The sequence below is a fragment of the Diabrotica undecimpunctata genome, chromosome 4 (genome assembly GCF_040954645.1).
Source record: "Diabrotica undecimpunctata isolate CICGRU chromosome 4, icDiaUnde3, whole genome shotgun sequence".
Classification (NCBI taxonomy): Eukaryota; Metazoa; Arthropoda; class Insecta; order Coleoptera; family Chrysomelidae; genus Diabrotica; species Diabrotica undecimpunctata.
Window position 1 is genome coordinate 2,166,753 of NC_092806.1, and position 21,285 is coordinate 2,188,037.

Here is a 21,285-nt window from a genome sequence, read left to right on the forward strand (position 1 = left end):
GAGTCTCCTTACAAACTCTCTCTGATGACGGGTAGACCCAGAAACACGTGTTAGGGAGTGGTAGACTCTAATTAAATCGAAACGAACCATTTTCGTACATAAAATTAAAATCGACAGTAAATTAAAAAGACAAATCAATCTTGTAGAGAGAAAAAAAAAATAAAGGCTAGTTACCTTATAACAAATTAGGCAAAATAAAAAGAACGGTTAGATAAAATACTTAACCCTGTATCTGGCAACACCAAAAATAGATGTAAAATTATTTTTTTTTAGTACATAATCTTATATAACACACAATAACACCTTGTGGTACAAAATAATCGCAAGGGGCAAGCGGTTTTTAAATCCGTTGCCTAGAAGCGATAATGCCAGTCAAGAAACACTAGTTTGTACTAACTTCACTAATGAAGATATCAAAATTTAGTTAATGATACGAGTATGTAAAGAACTATTTAACTAAAAGACATTTTATTGATTTAATAAAAAAACTTTTATATATAAAACTTTTAAGACTAAAAAATTATAAATATAAGCCCAATTCTAACGATGGAATGATAAATTTCTGTTAATTATTGATTCTTACTTTTGGTATACTCAAGAGGCAAGGCTACCTCCACTGCATTATTGTCTATAAATGGATTTTCGAATGGAATGGTTTTTATGCCACTATCAGAATAGCTATAATATACTGACTACACTACTTTTTACCTTTCCTTGGCCGTTCTTTATGCTCGTGTTCTTCATTCGTCTGATTAGCCTTTTCTTCAGTTAACAGTTGATGATTATGAGGTTCATCATCTTCATCTGAGTCTACGATAATTTTATTTATATCGATGTTTTCAATTTCTTTATCATACTCCTCCATGTCAGTCAAATCGTAGAGATTGGATTGACAGAAATTATATATGACAATTTTATCTTCATAGTTTTTTTCTATAAAAGGTGGAAGTTAATATTTCATTTAAATTTTAGATAGTGAAATCTTATACTAAAAAAACTACTAAATTACTCAACTGACAATGTTGCCCGAAAGCTACATAATTTTTATTCAACAAATAAATATGATTACTTACCGTATACAGCAAAAAATAGCAATAGCAAAGAAACTTTTGGCAATAAAAATTATGACATACCCACTTACACGTAGACCTCTATTGGTATCCTATGTACTCAAATTATTTTTTCAAATAACTCTATTGAACGTTAGATGTCGCCAAAAGTTTTATATAACTAACAAGACTTACTTACATTTGTCATTGTCAAATAACAGCTATATATAGTAGAAACTGACTTAGGTTTTTACCAACCTCGGGAACAAGCCGGTTTTCGCCCTAATTACGGCACAAACGATCACCCGCAGTGCCTAAAAACCCTGATAGAAAAAACTAACGAATATAACCGTTCCTTGGCATTGATATTTGTAGACTTTAAAAAGGCGTTTGATACAGTGGAATTACCGTCCATTTTAAGAGCACTACAAGATTGCAGGGTCGACTACAGATATTGTAATATAGTTAAAAATATATATGAAAATGCCACAACAACCATAAGTCTACATTCAGCAACTAATAAAATAAAGATAAAAGGGGAATCAGGCAAGGTGATACTATGTCACCAAAGCTGTTCATTACCGTTCTTGAGTATGCATTTAAAAGACTAACATGGCAACAGAAAGAAATATCCATCGATGGAGAAAGATTAAACCATCTACGTTTTGCTTACGATATCGTTCTTCTGTCAGATAATCTGGGAGAGATCAAAGACATGCTCCAAGAATTGAATTACATACTACAAGAAACTGAGCTGGAAATAAACTTCGAGAAAACCAAAATGATGACCAATATGGTTCCCAGCGAAGAGATACAGATCAATAACAACAAGGTAGAATTAATCAATAAATACACATACTTGGGTCATGAAATCAGAATAACCAGAGACAACCAAACCTGCGAGCTAAATAGACGAATCACGTTGGGATGGGCGGCGTATGGAAGGATGAGAGACATTTTTAAAGCAAATATCCCAATTCACCTAAAAAGGAAGGCATTTAACCAATGCATCTTACCAGTCTTGACCTACGGAGCAGAGACCCTAACTTTAACGAAAGCTACTGCCGAAAAACTGAGGGTAACACAAAGGCGAATGGAAAGATCAATGCTGGGCCTGGCCTTGAAAGATCGCTTGAGAAATGAGGAGATACGCCGACGAACTGGCGTAGACGATATTATACTGCGAATCAATAAACAAAAGTGGAGGTGGGCTGAACATGTTGCTAGAATGGTAGACGGAAGATGGACGAAGAGATTATTGGAGTGGAGACCAAGAGCCGACAAGTGAAGTCGAGGCAGACCACCCACCCGATGGACCGACGACCTAAGGAGAATAGAAACAAACTGGATTGCAGCAGCTAGAGATAGAGAGAACTGGAGACGTTTGGAGGAGGCCTATATCCAACAATGGATGTGAAAATGGGGCTGGATGATGATGATGATGATAACTTAGGTGCTTATAAAGATGATGTTGCCTGAGAGGAACAAAACCAGATACCGGGTTAACAAGAACCACAGATGTCAGACGAAATTAATCTCGATAAGAAAAATGACAAAATAAGTAGTAGTAAAATAGCAAATAAAACCACTATCCATCAAACAAAACGCACCCGACGTATCATACCGACCTTCACATAGTGTCTTGAGTGGAATGTATTTAGTCTGTACCATCAACCTATCTTGGCTAACTCTTGTTTCTTTCGATCAAGAATGAATATTAGGTTTTCGAGGGAAGACGGGTCACTATATTTCTTTGTACTACGTACTCATTAACCGAGTGATTAGCGGTAAAATCAATCTCCCACTACGTGATCAACGGCTTCAATTTTGAGGTGAGGCACTTTTTTGTCTTGCGGTTGAGAAATTGGTTGCAAAGGCGAATAAACCTATACGTAATTAACGACATAAGGATGTACAAAGCAACGCGAAACCACTATATTAAAGGTCGTCACATTTTCCTGGATCAATAACTATACAAAATACGGTCAATCACATGGCCCCTATTTCGCGGCGGTTCGTAATGGTAACGTAATGGTAACGCGAATGTGGCAAAAATCTATATAAAGAACAAATTCTTTTTAAATATGGTGACATGAAATGCAAGGCGCTTATTAGAACGAGGAAAGAAGGACAACACGATTCAGGAAATAAACAGACTAAACCTAGAAATATTAAGCATAAAGAAATGTGCTGACCTGGTTCCGATAAAACATTGGTCATGAATAAAACTATATATATGACTATGGGTATTTTTAATACCCAGTAGTATTACAAATACTGAGTAAGCCAGTGATCATCTGATCATTAATATAGTGCAAGTGAATGCTCCCACTTGCAGATAAATCAGAAGCTGAAACACAATATTTTTTGTATAAATAATGGGCGATTTAAATTAAAAGTTGGGAAAAGGCTAAGAGGACAATATAAGAGGTAATTAAAAAACAATAAATGCTAGAAGCGCTAGAAGAGCAGCCTTTTTGAAGATGAGAAAATTTCTGAGTAATTAAAGTCTCAATCTAGAAATCCAATATCGGATGGTAAAATGTTATATCCACAATATCCACAACTATTAATGTTGACTTGATGAGAAAGCTTTAAGCTTTTGAGATGTGGCTTTTTAAAAGAATTTTGAAAATATTATGGATTACGGAAAATATAATCAAGGATTATAATCAAGGATAATGGAAAATACTATGTATTACGAACGTAATGGTGTTGCAAGTAATGAGAAAAGACAGAGTACTTTAAACCACCATTGGAAGAAAAAAGACAGTATATTTAGTACACAAACTTAAAAATGAGAAGTACGAGTTGTTGTAAGCAGTAGAATATTTTTATGCTGCTGATTATGAAGGGTAAAGGCGAAGGTATTGGTAAAAATAAATATCCTGGATAAAAAGCAGAAGATAGATACGAATTTGCAATGGTTACAGCCAACCTTTATTAATGAAGTAGGCACAAGAAAAAGAAGCATTCATAACATGAATAGCAATATTAAACTCTCCTTAAAACAAAACAACTTCTGGAAAAGAGAAGAGATTTTAAAAAATCAGGAAAAATGATTACAATCAAATGGTCATTCAACACGACCATAATACCAGACTATTTGGTCGAAAATATTAAGACCGAATTAACATGGAATATAATAAAATAATAAAAAATTATGCTGTTATTAATAAAATGAATAAAATAGAAATCTTATGAACTTTTGTATTCCAGTTACTTCTTGTACTCAGGTCCCGTTGAGTTGGTAAATTAGGTATTTTAGGAAATATGTTGTTGTTGTTTTCAGTACTTAAACACAAATTACCATAATAGTCAATTAATCTAGCTGAAGAGCTATTAAACTTTATTCATAAATATTATTTTACTAGCTTTTTATGTATAAAATAAAAAATAAATATATATGTATTTGTCTTTCTTTAGGTATTGCAGTATCAGTAGCAATTCCAATGTCAAAAAGAGCTCCAGTACCAGATCTGTAAGTATGAGGATTTATTTATAAAACGTTTTTGGATTTAGTTTTTCATTAAGTCTGTGTATGGTCTGTATTTATTTGGTAATATTTAGTCTTTTTTGTAATTCCAAAAACCAGCTGTCTTATCATATCTTTGGTGGCTTTTTCCGTTTGATTTCGCATCAACTTCAATTTTTGTAATGCCGTCTTCTCGTTACGTGATGATTTTACTTTCTCTTTTCCATCTCAGTACATCTTGGACATCACATTTTTAACTGACATTTTCGTTTGTAGTCCATTTCATTTAGTTTTTCTACTATATATCTTAATATTGAGTTCGATCAGCAGTTATTAGAGTCTATTTTTTGTTACCAAACCTAACGTAAACCAAAAGTTTCTGTCGTGTATGTAAATATTTGCCGAATGCAGGCTTTCTAAACTCTTATTTTACTTTTTGATTCTAGATGCTTGTTTTTTTTTCACACTGTGTCTCGTAATACACTTGAAGTGGTTGCTAAATTTCTGACTTAATTGGCTTTTTTTATAGATATTGTGATTGCTGCTTTTTTTCACTCCCAAATATTTAAAAAATATGACTTGGCTTTGTTATTTTTTCTGTGTATTTTACACCATGCTACAAATGTTTTATTGAACTTTTTTTTCTTCTTCATTTACGTGTTCAATTATTTGTTGCTCGTTTAGACATGAATTTTTAATCTATCTTTTAAATGGACATCCTTCACTTCTTCTACCTTTTTATATTCCTTTGACAGTAAATGCATCTGAAATAAAACATAAAAACAGTCTATATACTTTAAGATGTATGAATAACTCCCCACAGATCGTATAAATTATGTTTTTAAACATTTAGATATTAGAGAGTTTTTGTTCAAGCAAATACGTATACGTAACGTATCTTTTTGACATATAAGCATGCGCATTAATGGTTGAACTAACGTATCTAGATACGTATTACCTAACGTAACGGGCTGCTACGTTACGTTCATACGCATCTTTATCAAGCCGAAGATAACCGAAAGCGCAAGTGAATCTTACCCTATTACCAAAATTTCAACATCCACATTTCATAAGCACACGTGGTACGTGTATTTTTACATTTGTGGTTAAGTATATTTGTTTTGATGTTTACAAATAATGGAAAGCAGTAGAAAACGACTTCACTCGAGCAATGAAAATGATTTGTTCTTTTTGAAGGAAATCGTAGGCAAGAACTTTTACGACCATCCAGAAATTTAATTCAAAAGCCAAAAATATTTTTAATGGTATCAAAATTAAAGCGGCCGTATAGTCGTGCAATACGTGGAGAAGAAGGGCATCTTCTATGTCTTTGTCTTCTTTATCATCAATAAAGGAACCTAAGTTTAATATCGCGTCCATCTCAAAAATTAAAAATTATTAAAACAAATATTTGTTATTTATTTTGAATATCAAAAATAGAGTTAAATGACAAGGACAAGACTGGCACTGACAATTTATTAGTTAATCACTAATTCGATGATGTCAACACCATCGTTACGTTACGTGCAGAACAAAAACTATCAATTTATCGTTTATCTTCTTCGATACGTTACTTCTTTACGTATAGGGAGATACGTTACGTTAGGTAGTTACAAAAACTCCCTATTATCTAATTATATACAGGCAAATCTTTGAAATTTCCAAAAATACTAGTTTTATTTTCGTAATCTTCATTTATTTTTTAGAGATGATCCAGCCTGTACAGTCTGCATTACTGCTGGAGAGTTTATTGAACAATATAAGAATTTTTATGGTGATTCTACGGTAAGAACTTAACAGTGATTTTATGTACTACTAAAATTATGTTTGATATCCGCCAAGAACTATCAAGGAAACGTTTAATACTTTTTCTGAAAAATCCCATTTCGCTAGTTTGAATTATAAATTTACCTCTTTCATGTCACTAGATAGCTTCACCATCCATTTACTAAAGAGTTAAAGCTACGTAGTAGCATATAACAAAGTCCAAGATAGAAAACAAACCATTTGCAGATTTGCAGATGACATGGTCCTTATAGCCGATTGTATCTATGATGCAATAATAATGTTTGCAAATTTGCAAATATCAACAAGTCGCAAATAATGACTAATTTGGTGCTAAATCCAAATATTACTCTTAATGGAAGGAATATTGTACATACTGCATTGTATAAGTACTTAGGACATAAAATTCGGTTGGGCAGAGATTACCAGACATGTGAAGTCCCACGTCGCATAGTATTAGCTTTGGCAGCGTTTGGTAAATGTATTTAGCAAAATAGCTGAAGGAGAACTATGTTTAGCAGTGAATGCATACTGGTTGATGATGATGATAATGCTTAAGATGTATCTTGTGATAATATTTCACTAAAATAGAATATTTATAAGAGTTTGTTTAATTTTATTGCTGTTATCAGAATCACTATATGAACATATAGAAACCGCAGGACTAAGTACACGAACACGAAAGTACACTCATTCCCGCGATTTACAAAAATAAAAACCATGTGGGCGACAGAAAACGTGATTCTGTGCTCCGTGTTCTAATATCCATAGATAAAGGTATTAATTATACCAAAGTTAACCTAGGTATATAATTTTATTGACTTTTTAATTGACCTAATATTTTTTATTTTAATTTACAGGAAGAAGCAAAACGACATAAAAATTTTGTTTGTCAACTTTTTCTAAAAAACGAACTAATGGAAATTTGCATGCGGTCTTATAATGAGGAAGTCGATTATATTTATAGAGTAACCGATCTCAGAACAGTATCTGAAATATGCATAGACATGAGCAAGTGTAAAGCAAAGGAAAATATCTAAATAAATATTATTTTAAATAAAAAAGTATTTTTTTTTTGTTATTTAGAAATTACAGCCGTATCCACCATAATGTTATTATCGGCGGCTACAGAATTATAAAATTAGAGTTTATAAAATATTCCTATAGATTTTAAGAAATTTACGATATTAATAACAGAAAAATTAGTGCCTAATAAATTACTTAAACTGTTAGGTATGTTAAATGTACGAAGAAAATTGGCAAATCTATGACATTCAATTAATAAATGGTTAACGGTTATTTGTACATTACATGTTTCACAAATAGGTGGATCACTTTTGGACAGTAAATATGAGTGAGTAAGTCTCGTGTGTCCAATTCGTAATCTAGTTATCACCAATTGTTCTCTTCTGTTCCTGGTTGAGGGCTGCCAAGCTGAAACGTCATTTTTAATTTGCTTCAGTGATGTTTGAGAAGATTGCCATTCGTTTTTCCACTTGCACAAAACTCCATTTTTTATAAAGGCTTTTATATCACTCGCGGTATTTCGATTCTCGGCTTTTTCTATATCGGCACATTTAGCAATTTCACTCGCGCACTGGTCCGCACTTTTGTTGCCAGCAATGCCAATGTGGGATGGAATCCATATAAATCTGATGCTCCTAGAATTTTCTTGAGCCTCCATGAGTTCTAGTTTTATCAGTTTCTCAAGGGGACTTTTAGGATAAATCTGTTTAAGGGTTTGAAGGGCGCTTAGTGAGTCACTTAAGATAACAAAGTTAGGAATGTTATTAGAATTTATATGCATGATAGCTTTAAACATTGCATAGAGCTCAGCGAAGAAAATCGAAAAGAAGATTGGGAGACGAAATTGATATGTATCGCTTGGAGTAACGAATGCAGCACCTACTCCTTTATCACACTTATATGCATCTGTAAAGATTTTATAGCAATGTTCGTAATGCTGACGGAGAATTAGATCAAGATTATTCTTAATCTCTGCCTAACAGTTAATATGTTTGTTGTATTGGGTATTAATTATCCAAGGAGAGGGGCTTTTAATATTGATTGGAAAGGTAATTGGGAATTCTATATTAAGATATCTCAGGTAACACCGTACTCGCTTATATTAAGGCTTATGTTTGGTACTATTGGTAAAGAGATTTATATATTTATTAGTGAACGTATTAATAAATAGAGGTTTGTTTACATTTGAGGCTATTATTGACGTTGCGTGTGAAAGTGTTAAGAAAATTCGGCGGTGATATAATGAAGGCTCCCCACTTTCAGAATATAAACTTTCCACCGGTGACGTTCGAAATGCGCCAAGAGAGAGTCTAAGTGCTGTGTTGTGAATAGAGTCTAGTTGTTTTAACAATGTGGGGGAAGCAGAGGCGTAAGCGATTGATCCATAATCAATTTTTGATCTAATTAGAGTTCTATAGATTGTAAGTAAGGTAGAGAGATCAGAGCCCCAAAATCTATTTGACAGTATTCTCATTAGGTTAAGTTTCTTATGACAAGTTAAAACTAATTGTCTAATATGTTCTTTTCAAGTAAGTTGATTATCAAACCACATACCTAACAATTTTACACATTATTTAAAGATAGCGATGTATTGAAAAACTTGAGATTGGGATTATTTGAGAAGTTCTTTTTTGAGAATACCATACCAACGTTTTTTTTAACCGAGAATTGAAAACCAGTATCGCGAGACCACTTTTCGAGTTTTTGTAAGAAAGTTTGCAAAATTGTTGAAGTTAAATTAATATCTTTGCCTTTTACGTAAACCACCAAGTCATCTGCATATAAACATGCAAAAAAGTATTTTTGTTGTTTTAGTTATTAGTAAGGTTTGGTTATTAAAAAAAAATTGAAAAGGAAAAAATAACTCCATGTGGAAAAAATATTTCAATAGTTCAAAAACCGTTTTTAATCAGAAAAAAAGAAGAAACGGACACTCAACAATATATGTGCAAGTAACCAGAGGTTATGGCATAGGTCCTTTTTATTGGCTGTCCGCATAAAATATGTAAAAGAGACAATAATATTTGAGAATATTTGAGAATAATTTTAAAAATTATTACCTAAATTAAAAAAGACATAAAATAGGAAAATACTAAAGACATTTTTTTACGCAGTTTTTATCTTTGATTTAAATATTGTAATAAATGTTTTTGACTTTATTGTATAGTGTGAAATATCAAAATAATGTTTAAAATGTAAAAATTCTTAAACATTCATACTCTAGTGGCTTAAAAAAAGGATCCAAGAAATTTTAAATCTTGCATATGAAAGAGAAAACCATTAGCTACGTGAATAGCCATTAAGGATCAGATGGAATTAAAAACAATCACAATGGAATTAAAATTTAAAATTTTGAAAAGCAAAAGTACATCTAAATGGCAAGAGCAATTTCCTCTAGGTAACACTGACACTGAAAAAAAAAATTCCTAAAATGTAAGGACTTGCTGTGGATCAAGCTGTGGTAAATTGTAAAATGGTTTAAAATTTATACCAATATAATCTTTAATTCGTGTAATATTTTATTTTTATAAAGTGAGCTAGTCACTTTCTACAAGTAGAAAAATCTTTACAGTACAGATGAAAAATTACGATTTTTTGGACTTCCAAACACTTGCGCCATACTTCAAGAAGAGCGTAAACGGAATACAGAGTATGCAAGGGTTAGATTTTCAACACGACAAACCTTTCACCCAGTTTTACAAGAAAAAAGCTGGAGGTAAAGAGTTAAGTGAGCTATCTATGACACCCACTCAAGCTGGCAAAAATTCTGTCCTACCAGATCTCTTGCCAGTACCGATTGACTCAGGCCTCTCATTAAGCAAGCTAAATATTCAAATCTTCAACAGTTACTCAACTACGTACCTACAATTAACCATGAGTTCTTCACAAATTTGCGACATGATGGTCAACAAGCTGAAGCACTAGCAAACTCAGAAGAAGCAGAAGTCAAAAATGAAGATTTGGATCAATATTACGACACTGATATTGACGAATCATAATCAACTATGTATTAGTGTTATGATGAAGAATAAATGTCTATAAAAACTTAATGATTTAGTTACATTTTTACCTTTATGTTGCATTTCTTAGAAGTTAAGTGGTACAACTGCTACTTAGCAACCTAAGAATAGCTCCAAAATGAGTAAGGTCAATCAAATTATGAGTTTTTTTTACAAATAATAATAATAATATACAATTATATTTTATACAATATTATCTTACGCTATTCAGTAAAAGACGTAGTTTTCTAAGCATCTATTTTTATATTTTGACTGTACTACTCTATGTAATCTATTGTATTTTTTTGTATCTTTTGTTTTGATTAAATCTGGTTATAGATTATGTTTTCTATTGTATGATAATTGACTAGTAAACAATTTTGCAATGATTTAAACTATCTCGAAGTAGTATATTATTATAAGTATGATTTTTTATTTTATTTTCAAATATAAGGCGACGTTTCAATTTATAAATTAAATAAACTTGACTAGATTTTCATTTAAAATTAAGTCGACTTTTGTTTATCACAATTTTTGAACATGCGGGCTGTTACAATTTTTGCTATCTTAGCATTACTATGTAAGTATTGGTATAATGTATATTAAATAAAATAAATTTGTATTTTTTTACCTCTATTGTTGGTTACGATTTTAGTATATTTCAAACTTATAAAAGTTTGGTCTATCCGTTTGATCATTTTATTATTATTTTTTGCCTTTGATCGTTTCTCTGTTGTTTTAATCCCAACTGTTCATATTCTATTTCAATATTTTTTTCTTCTAAAGTGGATCTTAAGACTGTACCAGGTGAATCGTATTGGTGTGAGTTGTATTCTGAATAGATGAAGTAAATCGTAACGGATTTTCCCCTTTTAAGGGTCTGTTCCCTAGATGAATTTATGGTACCCTGCCTACCAATTATAACCACTTTTGGCACGTCTTTTCAGATCGTTTAGCTGCACGCGCAGCCTTCCATTCCCAATTTCGTTTTTTTAAATCATTTTTCTTATTGCATTGAAAACATCATTAAAAAAGCAGTTTTGGCAGTACATGTAGCCCTCCGTTTATTTGTTTATCCTTTTGGTCACAATTTTTTTTTGCTTTTTTCATTTTCCTGACTATTTTTGCTGCATATTTTCGATCTTTCTTTTGCCTGCAGGTTTATTAGTGATACTCCCGCTATGGACTGTAAATCTACAATTAAGGCGGTCTGATAAAGAAGACGACCATTAACAAACATTTTCTTTGTGTTCTTTTCCAACATTAATTTATACTTTTTTTTGTTTAGTAATTGATGTCATATTGGTAAAGCATATAAAATTGTCGAGTACACAACTTTCATAAGTCTTTCTTGTGTATTAGATTCTCCAATGCTAGGCATACTTCTTGTTAGTGACGCATTACTTTAATCAGCCTTATTGTTAACACATTTGACATGTTCACACCAAATTATCGGTTACAATCAAGCATGATGCCCAAATATGTCACTTTTTTTACTGCTTCTTTCTCCTTCTAGCATACAGCAGATATTATGATCCCTGTTTCTCAATTATTTAGATATAATTGATTTTGTGCTTTGTCACGCTTATTTTAAGATCTCTATTTTCTAACCCAAATTTAACCATTCATAGTGTGGTGTTTTCTAAGTTCATGATAAACGAATTATCATTGGGTTATACAAGTACTACTAAGTCGACTGCACATGCCAAGGCCTGTTTTTCTTCTCATTGATCTTCTTATACAGTGTCGTTATGGAATATGTTTCACAATAGCAGTCCAAAAACCGAGTTCGGTAATACACCCACCGATATTCCCCATTAGATTGTCCTCTGTTATGCTTATTTTGGTTCTTTTGTGAAATTATATTTTACTCAATTTTAAAGTGTGAAGCTGCAATAAAATTTTTATAAATAGATTTAAATTTGGTACAATTTAAATTAATTTGAGTATTAAGACAGTGAGAGTTTTCATTTGTCTTCCTTGTACTTAATTTCCAAATCTTTCAGTAAATCCAACTCCAAGTAGTTTTTCTTGTTACTAATGTTATGTGTTTGGTCTTTTCAAATGTTCTGTAGTTCTAGTAGATCTAGTAGAACTTTTAAATGGTTCTACATATATAAGAGGCATCACATTTTAATTTATAAATACCACTTTTGTTAGGTCTGTTCATTCTATCTTTGGTGTTGATTAAAAAGGAACCTAAAATGTTGTGTGACTTGAAGAAATTTTGATGTCTTCAATTGCAGAAGCAAAAAGTTTTGATATTTTTTGGAAATGTTGCTGATATAAGTAAAGGAGAAATATCTGATGTTATTCACTTCTACTGCCTCAAAAATTAAAATAGCTATGATGATTGCCAACTTCCGTAGCGGAGATGGTATCTGAAGAAGAAGAAGAGACATTGTGATAAATAAGCAAGTTTTTCTGCAATTTTAAGTTTAGCTCTATTTAGAAGCTTATATATTATAATATTGGGATCATAACTATTATTAAAAGCAATTTGATTGAGAGTTAAGTTTTAAATTGAAGATATCATTAGAAAGTGAAAATTTGAGTAGCCTATAAATGTAACTGTAAAAAGCCACCATTTTATGTTGGTTTAAATGATTAAATGTTTCATGTATAACATGATCTATTTAAGTAGGTTTTTTGTAAATATTGTACTCCAGAGAATCTCTTTTACGAGATATAGTCATATCCAAGAAGTTCAAGTTATTGTCAGATTCTGGTTCCAGTGTAAAAGAGATGTTAGGATGGAGGTTATTAAGATCATCCAGAATCTGTAAGGCATCATCTTTTGTTTTCTATATGAAAGCTTTTATGTTCCCTGATGATGCTGCTGATAAAGTATTTTTTTTTCAGCTTGGAAAATTAGTTGTCATTTTCTTTATCATCATGTCATCATTCATCATTTGATGACATTCATGTCATCAAATTAGTTGTTGGTATTTTTATTGTAAAAATGTCAGATAATACTCCTGAATTAATGTTCTATATACTTAAAATATTAAAAATAAATACTACCCCTCGCCTTAAATAAAATTTGATAAATTTATATTTTTAGGTACTACAACATTTGCAAGTGCAATTAACGAGGATACAGGTACATCATTACTAAAATTTTTACAAACTTGAATATTAAACGATTTTTTTTTAGATGCCAAACTACTTTTAAATACCGTCGATGGAAAATACGGTGAGAAAACTGTGAAATAATTTTTCAAAAATTATTGATTTATTTTTGTTTTCCGGGCTAAAATACCTGTATATTTTCTACTGCATATTAATAATGTAATTATACAACAATGTCCCAAGATTTTAAAGATATTTTATAACGCTGGTTCAAAGAGGCAGTTACTCAATGTAATATGGGAAAATATAAAAAATATGTTGAACTATTCCTATTAATTTATTAGTCTTTTCTTTTTATTAACAATTTTTATTGATATTTTAGAAATTATTAAGACTCGGTGGCACGGAGACTACTATTCGGGATCGACAAACTATAATTCAAAGCAGTCTGATTATGAATACGAAACAAAATAAATAAATCAATAGTAAACGTGAAAACATGCTCAGAAATAACCATCGTAATATAACTAGTTGGTTAACTATTTAAAATCAATATCATCCAACTATAAAGTGCCCACAGCAGAAAAATCAGGTCTAGATTTTGTAAAGTTTTACGAAAAACTACAAGAAGTGCTTTTATCACTAAAATTTTGTAGCTCCAGTGTAGATATTATCATTTTTTAACACTTTTACAAACTTAATTATAATTTATCATCCCAACAGCTCTTTCTGAGAGTGCCTATGTCAAGTGATGTATTTTAACTATGTGTCTACACTTTATAGGCTGTAACTACATGAGTAAAGATAGGAACAGCTGTTTGAATCTGTTTTTCTATAACTAAAATCTCTTTTGTGTTCTGCAATACGTGTTTTAAACATTTTACCCGTTTAACCGATGTAAGTTTTTGGGCAGTCACTACATGCAAGCTTTTATAAACCATTACCATACCATGACCACGTAGGGTCCTAGTCTCCTCAGCCTCCACCAAAGTCAGAATGATGATGATGATTTTAGAATGTAGTTCGATATTATACAAGACACGACTTCAATTATTGGAATTATCGAAGCCTCTGATGATCTTAAACGATACCTTCTGAACTATGTTATATACACCAAAAGCAGCCTTCAGTGCTTTGTAAGAAACCCCTTCGATTAAAAAGACTAGGATATGTCTGTCCACTCGGATATTCCGATTAAAAAAAAACAGTTATCCGCATTAAGATTTTAATTTTGTTAAGGTAGCTATTTGGTAAATAAAATTAAGTTGTCAATCACGTGATAGATGTAATTTTGGTATAACGGAATAGCATAAAAACCTAAGAACGTATTAGATTATTACAAACTTTAAAATAGTGTAGTACTTGCCATATATTTTTATTTCTATTTTAATGATTACTTTTGTAATTTCTATGTGAACTTTTTATTTTTAGAGCATATTGAATTATTTGGTAACAAGACTCTTTTTGACGACGATGGTAAGTAGTGGAGAATTTTTAAAAATATTTAAAAGACAAAAAGACTTGTCAAAGTAGTTTCTATGTTTTTTGTTCATCATGTTTTGTTTATCATCTATGTTTGTAATTAATCAATTGCATTGAGTGGAGCTAGCTTATCAACAGTTCTTTTCTTAGTCTTGTATATTTATTGTCAAACTTGAGACAGTTATAAAGGAATCGAAATTAGCGTTTAGAGATTGCAGCTAGAAACAGTTAAATCTGATTATTGATGTCAACGAGTTCGTTGCTGTTACCGACATCTGCAGTACAATACCGCCATAAGTTCTTGGTGCCTAATTATCTTTATGTAAAACACAATTTCCTTTTCTGCAGTCTCTAAGATTAATTTTTTGCTCGTTTGTTGACTACGAGGTGAACAATGATTGTCGTCTGCCACGAACGGAATCTTTTTGTCCTGTTTACTCATAGCATTTCTTTTTTCTAAATTTGATGTAAAGATGCACAATACTTACCAAATTTAAAAAAAAGTACAGCTTGTAAGTTTGTACTTAAATAACTGCTTAAACTTAAAATACTTTTTTCCCGAATTCTAAGACAAAAAAATAACCATTGAACAAAGCAACTAATAAAAACTAGAAGAGAAATTAAAAGAAACGAAAGTATTGACGAATAAAAGCTACGAAAAATAAATAAAGAAGTATCAAAAGCTATAAGGAAAGATTTAAGAAAGTTTATAAATGAAAAGGTTCACCGAACTATGTAAGAGAATAAAAGTCTGAAACTCCTGAGAAGGCTGCTAAACAGTGGAATATATGAAATACACAAACTAAAGAGAAGACCAAACGAACTTCGAAGCCGCCGCATTACTCAAAATCATCAACCAGGGTTCAGAGCTCATGCCAGAGATACCACTAAGCGAAATCCAAAACGCAATGAAAAAGATGAAATATAACAAAGCACCAGGAGAAGATGGAGTTGTAAGAGAAGGTATAAAGATGGGCGGACGTGCCCTTCTCAACCAAATAAAAATTTTGTTTAACCTTTGTCTAAGAGATTGTTGCATACCGGAAACATAGAACAATGCAGTAAAAATTTTACTACACAAGAAATGAGACAAGGTACACCTAGAAAACTATAGACCAAGTTGGATTTCTACCAGCCCCAAGAACAAGCTGGCTTCCTGTCAAAATTCGGAACAAACAATCACCTACAAACAGTAAAAACCTTAATAAAAAATCGATAGACTATAACAGGTCACTGGTACTTACCTTCGTAGACTTTTACAAAGCCTTCGATACAGTCGAATTAGGCAGCATTATAAGTGCTCTGGACAATAGTAGAATAGACTACCGACTTACAAAGTTTGTACAAACATTGTACCAAAACAATAGAATGCATGTAGAACTACATGATACCACCAGAGAAATTCATATAAAGCGAGATGTAAGACAGGGCAACACTCTCACCTAAATTATTTATAACAGTCCTCGAATACGCCTTTAAAATGCTAAACTGGGAAAATAGGGAAATAAAAATAGATGGAGACATGCTCAATCATCTGCGTTTTGCCGACGATATAGTACTTCTTACCGAAGATGCTACAAAATTTAGAAAACGTGTCTTCAAGAATAGGTCTAAATATGAACATTAGTAAGACCAAATTTATGACAAATTTAGTTCCCGGTGAACACCTAACCATCCAAAATTAAGAGGTAGAATTGACAGAAAAGTACGTATATCTCGGTCATTAAATTAGAATAAGTAAGGATAATCATACCTGTGAATTTCAACGACGAATAACACTCGCTTGGGCGGCGTATGGTTCACTAAGAGACCTCTTTAAGAGCAACATCCCGATAGGTATGAAACGGAAGACATTTGACCAATGCGTTCTTTCTAAACAACATTCTCACAAAAACGACAGCACTGAAAATGCGAGTGGTACAGAGGCACATAAAAAGGTCGATTCTCGGCGTGACAAAAACATACAAAATAAAGAACAAAGAACTAAGGAAAAGAACTGGTATCACGAATGTCTTCAAACGTATAGCTAAGCTGAAATGGAATTGGGCAGGTCACATAGCGAGACTATCAGACTCAAGATGGACCATAAAACTAATTCACTGGCGCCCAAGAGAAGTCAAAACAGCAGAGGACGACTACCAACACGCTGGATGGACGACATTAAACGAATATCCACTAAATGGCAACAAGACACAGAGAACCGCGAACAATAGCGAAAAATGGGAGAGACCTATGTCCAGCAGTGGACATGAGAGGTTGCATGATGATGATTATGATTCACCATTACTAGATAAAGGCTGACCAGAGTCTGGTTTTTTTGAGAATACTTTAAAGTATTTGAATGTTGCTGATCTTTGACATATCATAGAAATGCCTCTGACTTTTTATATTTTTTACTTCTAAAAAAAATTAATAAACTGAGAATAATAATATACTTATAGAAATTAACAAAAAAAATCGGTTGCCTGTAAAGTCGGTTTTACGGGCGAAGATTTTACGTGACAACGTCTTTTTCTCGGTAGAATATTTATTGATATGAATATTATTAAATTGCACAATAGGAACAAGGAATTAAATGAAAATAAGAATTGCACAAATTTTAACTATAGAAATATATTTTGTTTACTAAAACATTGTACATGTAAACTTAAACTTAACTAATTTCTATTTGAGTGATTTTGTTGAGGATAGGACGATGATAGGAGAAATATGAAATGAAACGAAGTGTTTCTGCTGTAATGTGTCTTGAACGCCAAGAACGCTCGAGAAAGACAGAGACACAAGCACGCACCGATTCTACGCTCCTAATTCTCTAGTGCTGCGCGCGCAGCGGACCGATCATGTTTGAGTGGGAGAGAGACGCAAGGCATTCGCCGGTCCGGCGGGCCTCTCTCTCGTTCGGTGACTCATCGTAACAGACGTGAGCGGGCGTTACACTTTTTCATGAATGACTCCGAGCCACAACCTAATTTAAGACGTTGTCACGTCAAAATTTCCTTGGAAGCACCAATAACTTCACTTTAATATTATCTCAACAACCAAAAAAAAACAGCACACTTACCAGCACAAACACTACTATCTTACCAATTAACAATTTTAACTACAGTATTGTGCGAATTAATGGAATCATTGTGACATTTTTTAATACATTAATTCATTAATACATTTTTCAATACAATACAACTGACCAATCATTGATAACGTTATCTTATTTTTTTTGCCTTTTGTTTGAGGGTCTTTTGTACTGTTTGTGTGGTTTTCGATAGTTAGTGAGTTTGTTCTGTTTAATTCTTTCATGGACGTTACGCCTAGGGAGTGTGAAAAGATTACCACGTTAAGTGAACACACTTCTGTCTCAAAGAGGAATCGCAAGAACCAGTGGAGTGAGTCAGGAGGTAGTAAGCAAGATTTTGACGCATCAATGAGAAACAGGATTAATAAATGAAAAAAGTTAGAAAAATGCAGAATAAAGTAAAAAACAATACCAGCAAAGGAAAGATTTTTACTTCGAAAGAGGAAATTGGACCCACGAAAAACAAGCCAAGAGCTCGAACTCCCAACTAAACATATAAAGAAAGAAAGGCTATTGTGGGTAAAAAATACTCTAATTGGACTGTAAATAAGGCCTATTTAGAGATAAAACTTACTTTATAGTTCAGATACAGCGGTCGAAAATCGTCAGGAAGTATGACAGTGAAAACCTTACGCAATCTCATATTGACCAAACCGTAAAACATCCAGTCAAAAGGAATTGAAACTGAAACTTGAAACTTATATTTAAAAACATCCCCAAAATAAAATTTTGGGGATGTTTTTTATACCAGGGGGTTGGATCTTTGGTATCAATCGAAGGCATGATAAACAGTTAAAACTACAAATCAATGTTGGAACAGCATTTAGACACAAAGCTTCAAAAATGTCAGCCCCAAGGAATAGCGATCCTTCAACAGGACTCTGCACCCTCTCACAAGTTAAAGCAAATGAAATGTTTTAAAAATAAAAAGATTAATGTTTTAGATTAACCCAGTAATTCGCCAGACCTTAACACTATTGAAAATTTATGCACCATTTGCAAAGCTAGACTGCGCAAAATCGACTGTACTACAAAAATAAAAATGATGGAAGAGGTCATTCAGGTTTGGTTTCGAGATGAATGGATATCTGGGAACTGTCACAAGCTTGTAGAATCAATGGCAAAACGGGTAAAAGCAGTAATTGCAATCCTAGGAGGACATATTTCCCAATAAATAATGTAAGCTTACCTTTATGGTTTTGTCAAAATATAATTTTTTTCGAAATAAACAGCCTATGATTCCATTAATTTGCACAGTACTGTATATGCAATAGTATTTAAAAAATAACATTAGCTGCAGCTGTAACCCAGGAAACAGTCCGGGATTAAACAAAATACAAAAGAATTATCTTTTAAACTAATATTTTTTTTTTGTTTTTAGAACTTATTAAAATAATTTTGGCTTCTGTTGACAAAGAAGGTAAATTGTAAATATATTTTTCTTACTTGATTCTCATGGAGTTTCTTTTTTAGATCTGATTGCACTTAATAGATACCTAGAAGAAAAGTAAGTTATAGTTTAAAACAGTTTTTTGTTATTTTCAACCACTTTTTAATTTTCATTTATATATATTCCAAAAAAGCAAGCTTATCTGGGGATGGAAGAATCTAATTATCTAGTAAGTTTAAATGCTTGGAACGCAATAACTGTTTTTTTGCAATCTTGGTAAAAATATCTATCTATAACAGTGAAATTCTGCGTCATGCTACCGTAGAAGTATAATATATAATTGCTATTTTGCGTTTTAAAATTGCCGACTTCTAGCCAGTGTGTTTCAGTTAGTCGAGGGATTTTATTACTATATTATAGTTTAATAGCACTCTTTAAATAATTGCCTATTTAGCCCTTTAACGTTTCATGTACTGACATTCACTGTGTATCTTAGCTGTAACTTTTGTCTACTAGTAAATAAAAAAGATTTATTCATAAAATGCTATTGTGACAGATTTATATATTTGTAGAAAAGACATACATTACTTTTTTTCAGTCCAGAATTTCCTGGGGGCTGTACAATCTGCAAACTACTGGCCAAGATAGTCCAAAGCTTAATTAAAAAACATGTTTCTAAGGTAAGATTTTGTTGACTTTTGTATGTTGTTTAATTATTATTGTTTAATCAACATATTTTTTAAACTACCATAAATGGAGCCCAGTGGCTTCTATACTGCAATTTATAATTATTGTCATCTTTATCTTGCAATGCTACAAAAAATAATAAATAAAATGAGCAAAGAAGAGGAATTAAGGACATAAGAAATGCTGGAGAGATTTAAACACTGCTTAAGTCTTTACCAATGAGAGTATAACACGTCCGGATCTTAGGATACTGTACACAAATAGACTCTTACCGTAACGGCAACGGAGTTATTATGACTTTTTAAATTGTCTACTTCTTCTGTATGCTCTGCTTAAAAGCTTTATGTATAGAATAAGAAGTACTCCTAAACACTTATCCAATTCAGAGTAGGATGTTATTTAAATTCGGACAAAGTTTTAAGAAAGAATGGTCGAATTTCTTACATGAGAATTATTTACTAAGTTGTTGAAATAAAACCACAGTGGTAGGTGAACCAAGAATAGCTACAGAATCTAACAAAAGTGTAGAATAGGGCAGAGCCCCGACAGGAGACCCCCTACAGCGTACGATGCTCTAGGTAAGGTTGTGTTCTGTAGACTGATGCTGACTTGACTCCATTGTTTCGCTGGTCTTTTGCTTTTGGTTGGATTTCTCCTTGTTTATGTTTATGATTATTCACGTAATGCGAAACGAAGAAATATATCGAATTATTCAACTCTTTATGTAGGGTAAAATATTTGGCAGGAAAGGACCGCGACGCCGTTGTATCTCGTGGTTGAAAAACCTTTGACTCCTCTGAAAATAGCCTTTATTGTACGTCATACCATATTTTGCCATATTTGTAAATTATTAGTGCGGAGAGCCAGAAACTAAACAAACTGTTTAATGTGTCTTTTTTGATTTTTAGGACACTGTCGAACACGAGGTAGATAAGTTGTGCAGCAAATTACCGTTCCAAGCAGTACGTAATTTTTGTAAAAAACATTTAGCACCCGAAATTGGCAATTTATATGATAAACTGATCAATTGTAGTACCAAAGAAGCATGTCAATACATCGGCTTCTGTTAATTGATTTCACTTATTTTTAATATTTATTTTTTTGCTGAAACCATTGATGAGAAATCCATATTTTAGATACCTTATTAAAATAATATTATAAGTGATTTAAAATATAACATAATAATATACTTATGTTATGGTACGTTTTGTTAATAAACACTTAATAAAAAAAACACTAAAATTGTT

General features: G+C 32.2%; 2 protein-coding genes across 3 annotated transcripts in view; both read left to right on the forward strand.

The window, feature by feature from the left end:
• Nucleotides 1-7,373, forward strand: part of LOC140439035 (uncharacterized) — a 30,034-nt gene extending 22,661 nt beyond the window's left edge. For both annotated transcript variants that reach the window (XM_072528672.1, XM_072528671.1), the window contains exons 2-4: nucleotides 4,476-4,530; nucleotides 6,231-6,309; nucleotides 7,170-7,373. In XM_072528672.1, the coding sequence (XP_072384773.1) occupies nucleotides 4,476-4,530; nucleotides 6,231-6,309; nucleotides 7,170-7,349 (314 nt within the window). In that variant the 3' untranslated portion in view covers nucleotides 7,350-7,373. The remainder of the gene's footprint in view (nucleotides 1-4,475; nucleotides 4,531-6,230; nucleotides 6,310-7,169) is intronic.
• A 3,399-nt stretch (nucleotides 7,374-10,772) lies between these two features.
• LOC140439036 (uncharacterized) lies at nucleotides 10,773-21,285 on the forward strand. Its single transcript, XM_072528675.1, has 8 exons — nucleotides 10,773-10,914; nucleotides 13,399-13,437; nucleotides 13,492-13,530; nucleotides 14,838-14,882; nucleotides 19,343-19,381; nucleotides 19,435-19,468; nucleotides 19,950-20,031; nucleotides 20,947-21,285. Exons 1-8 carry the CDS (start codon nucleotides 10,875-10,877, stop codon nucleotides 21,106-21,108), a joined length of 480 nt encoding a protein of 159 aa, XP_072384776.1. The 5' UTR covers nucleotides 10,773-10,874; the 3' UTR covers nucleotides 21,109-21,285.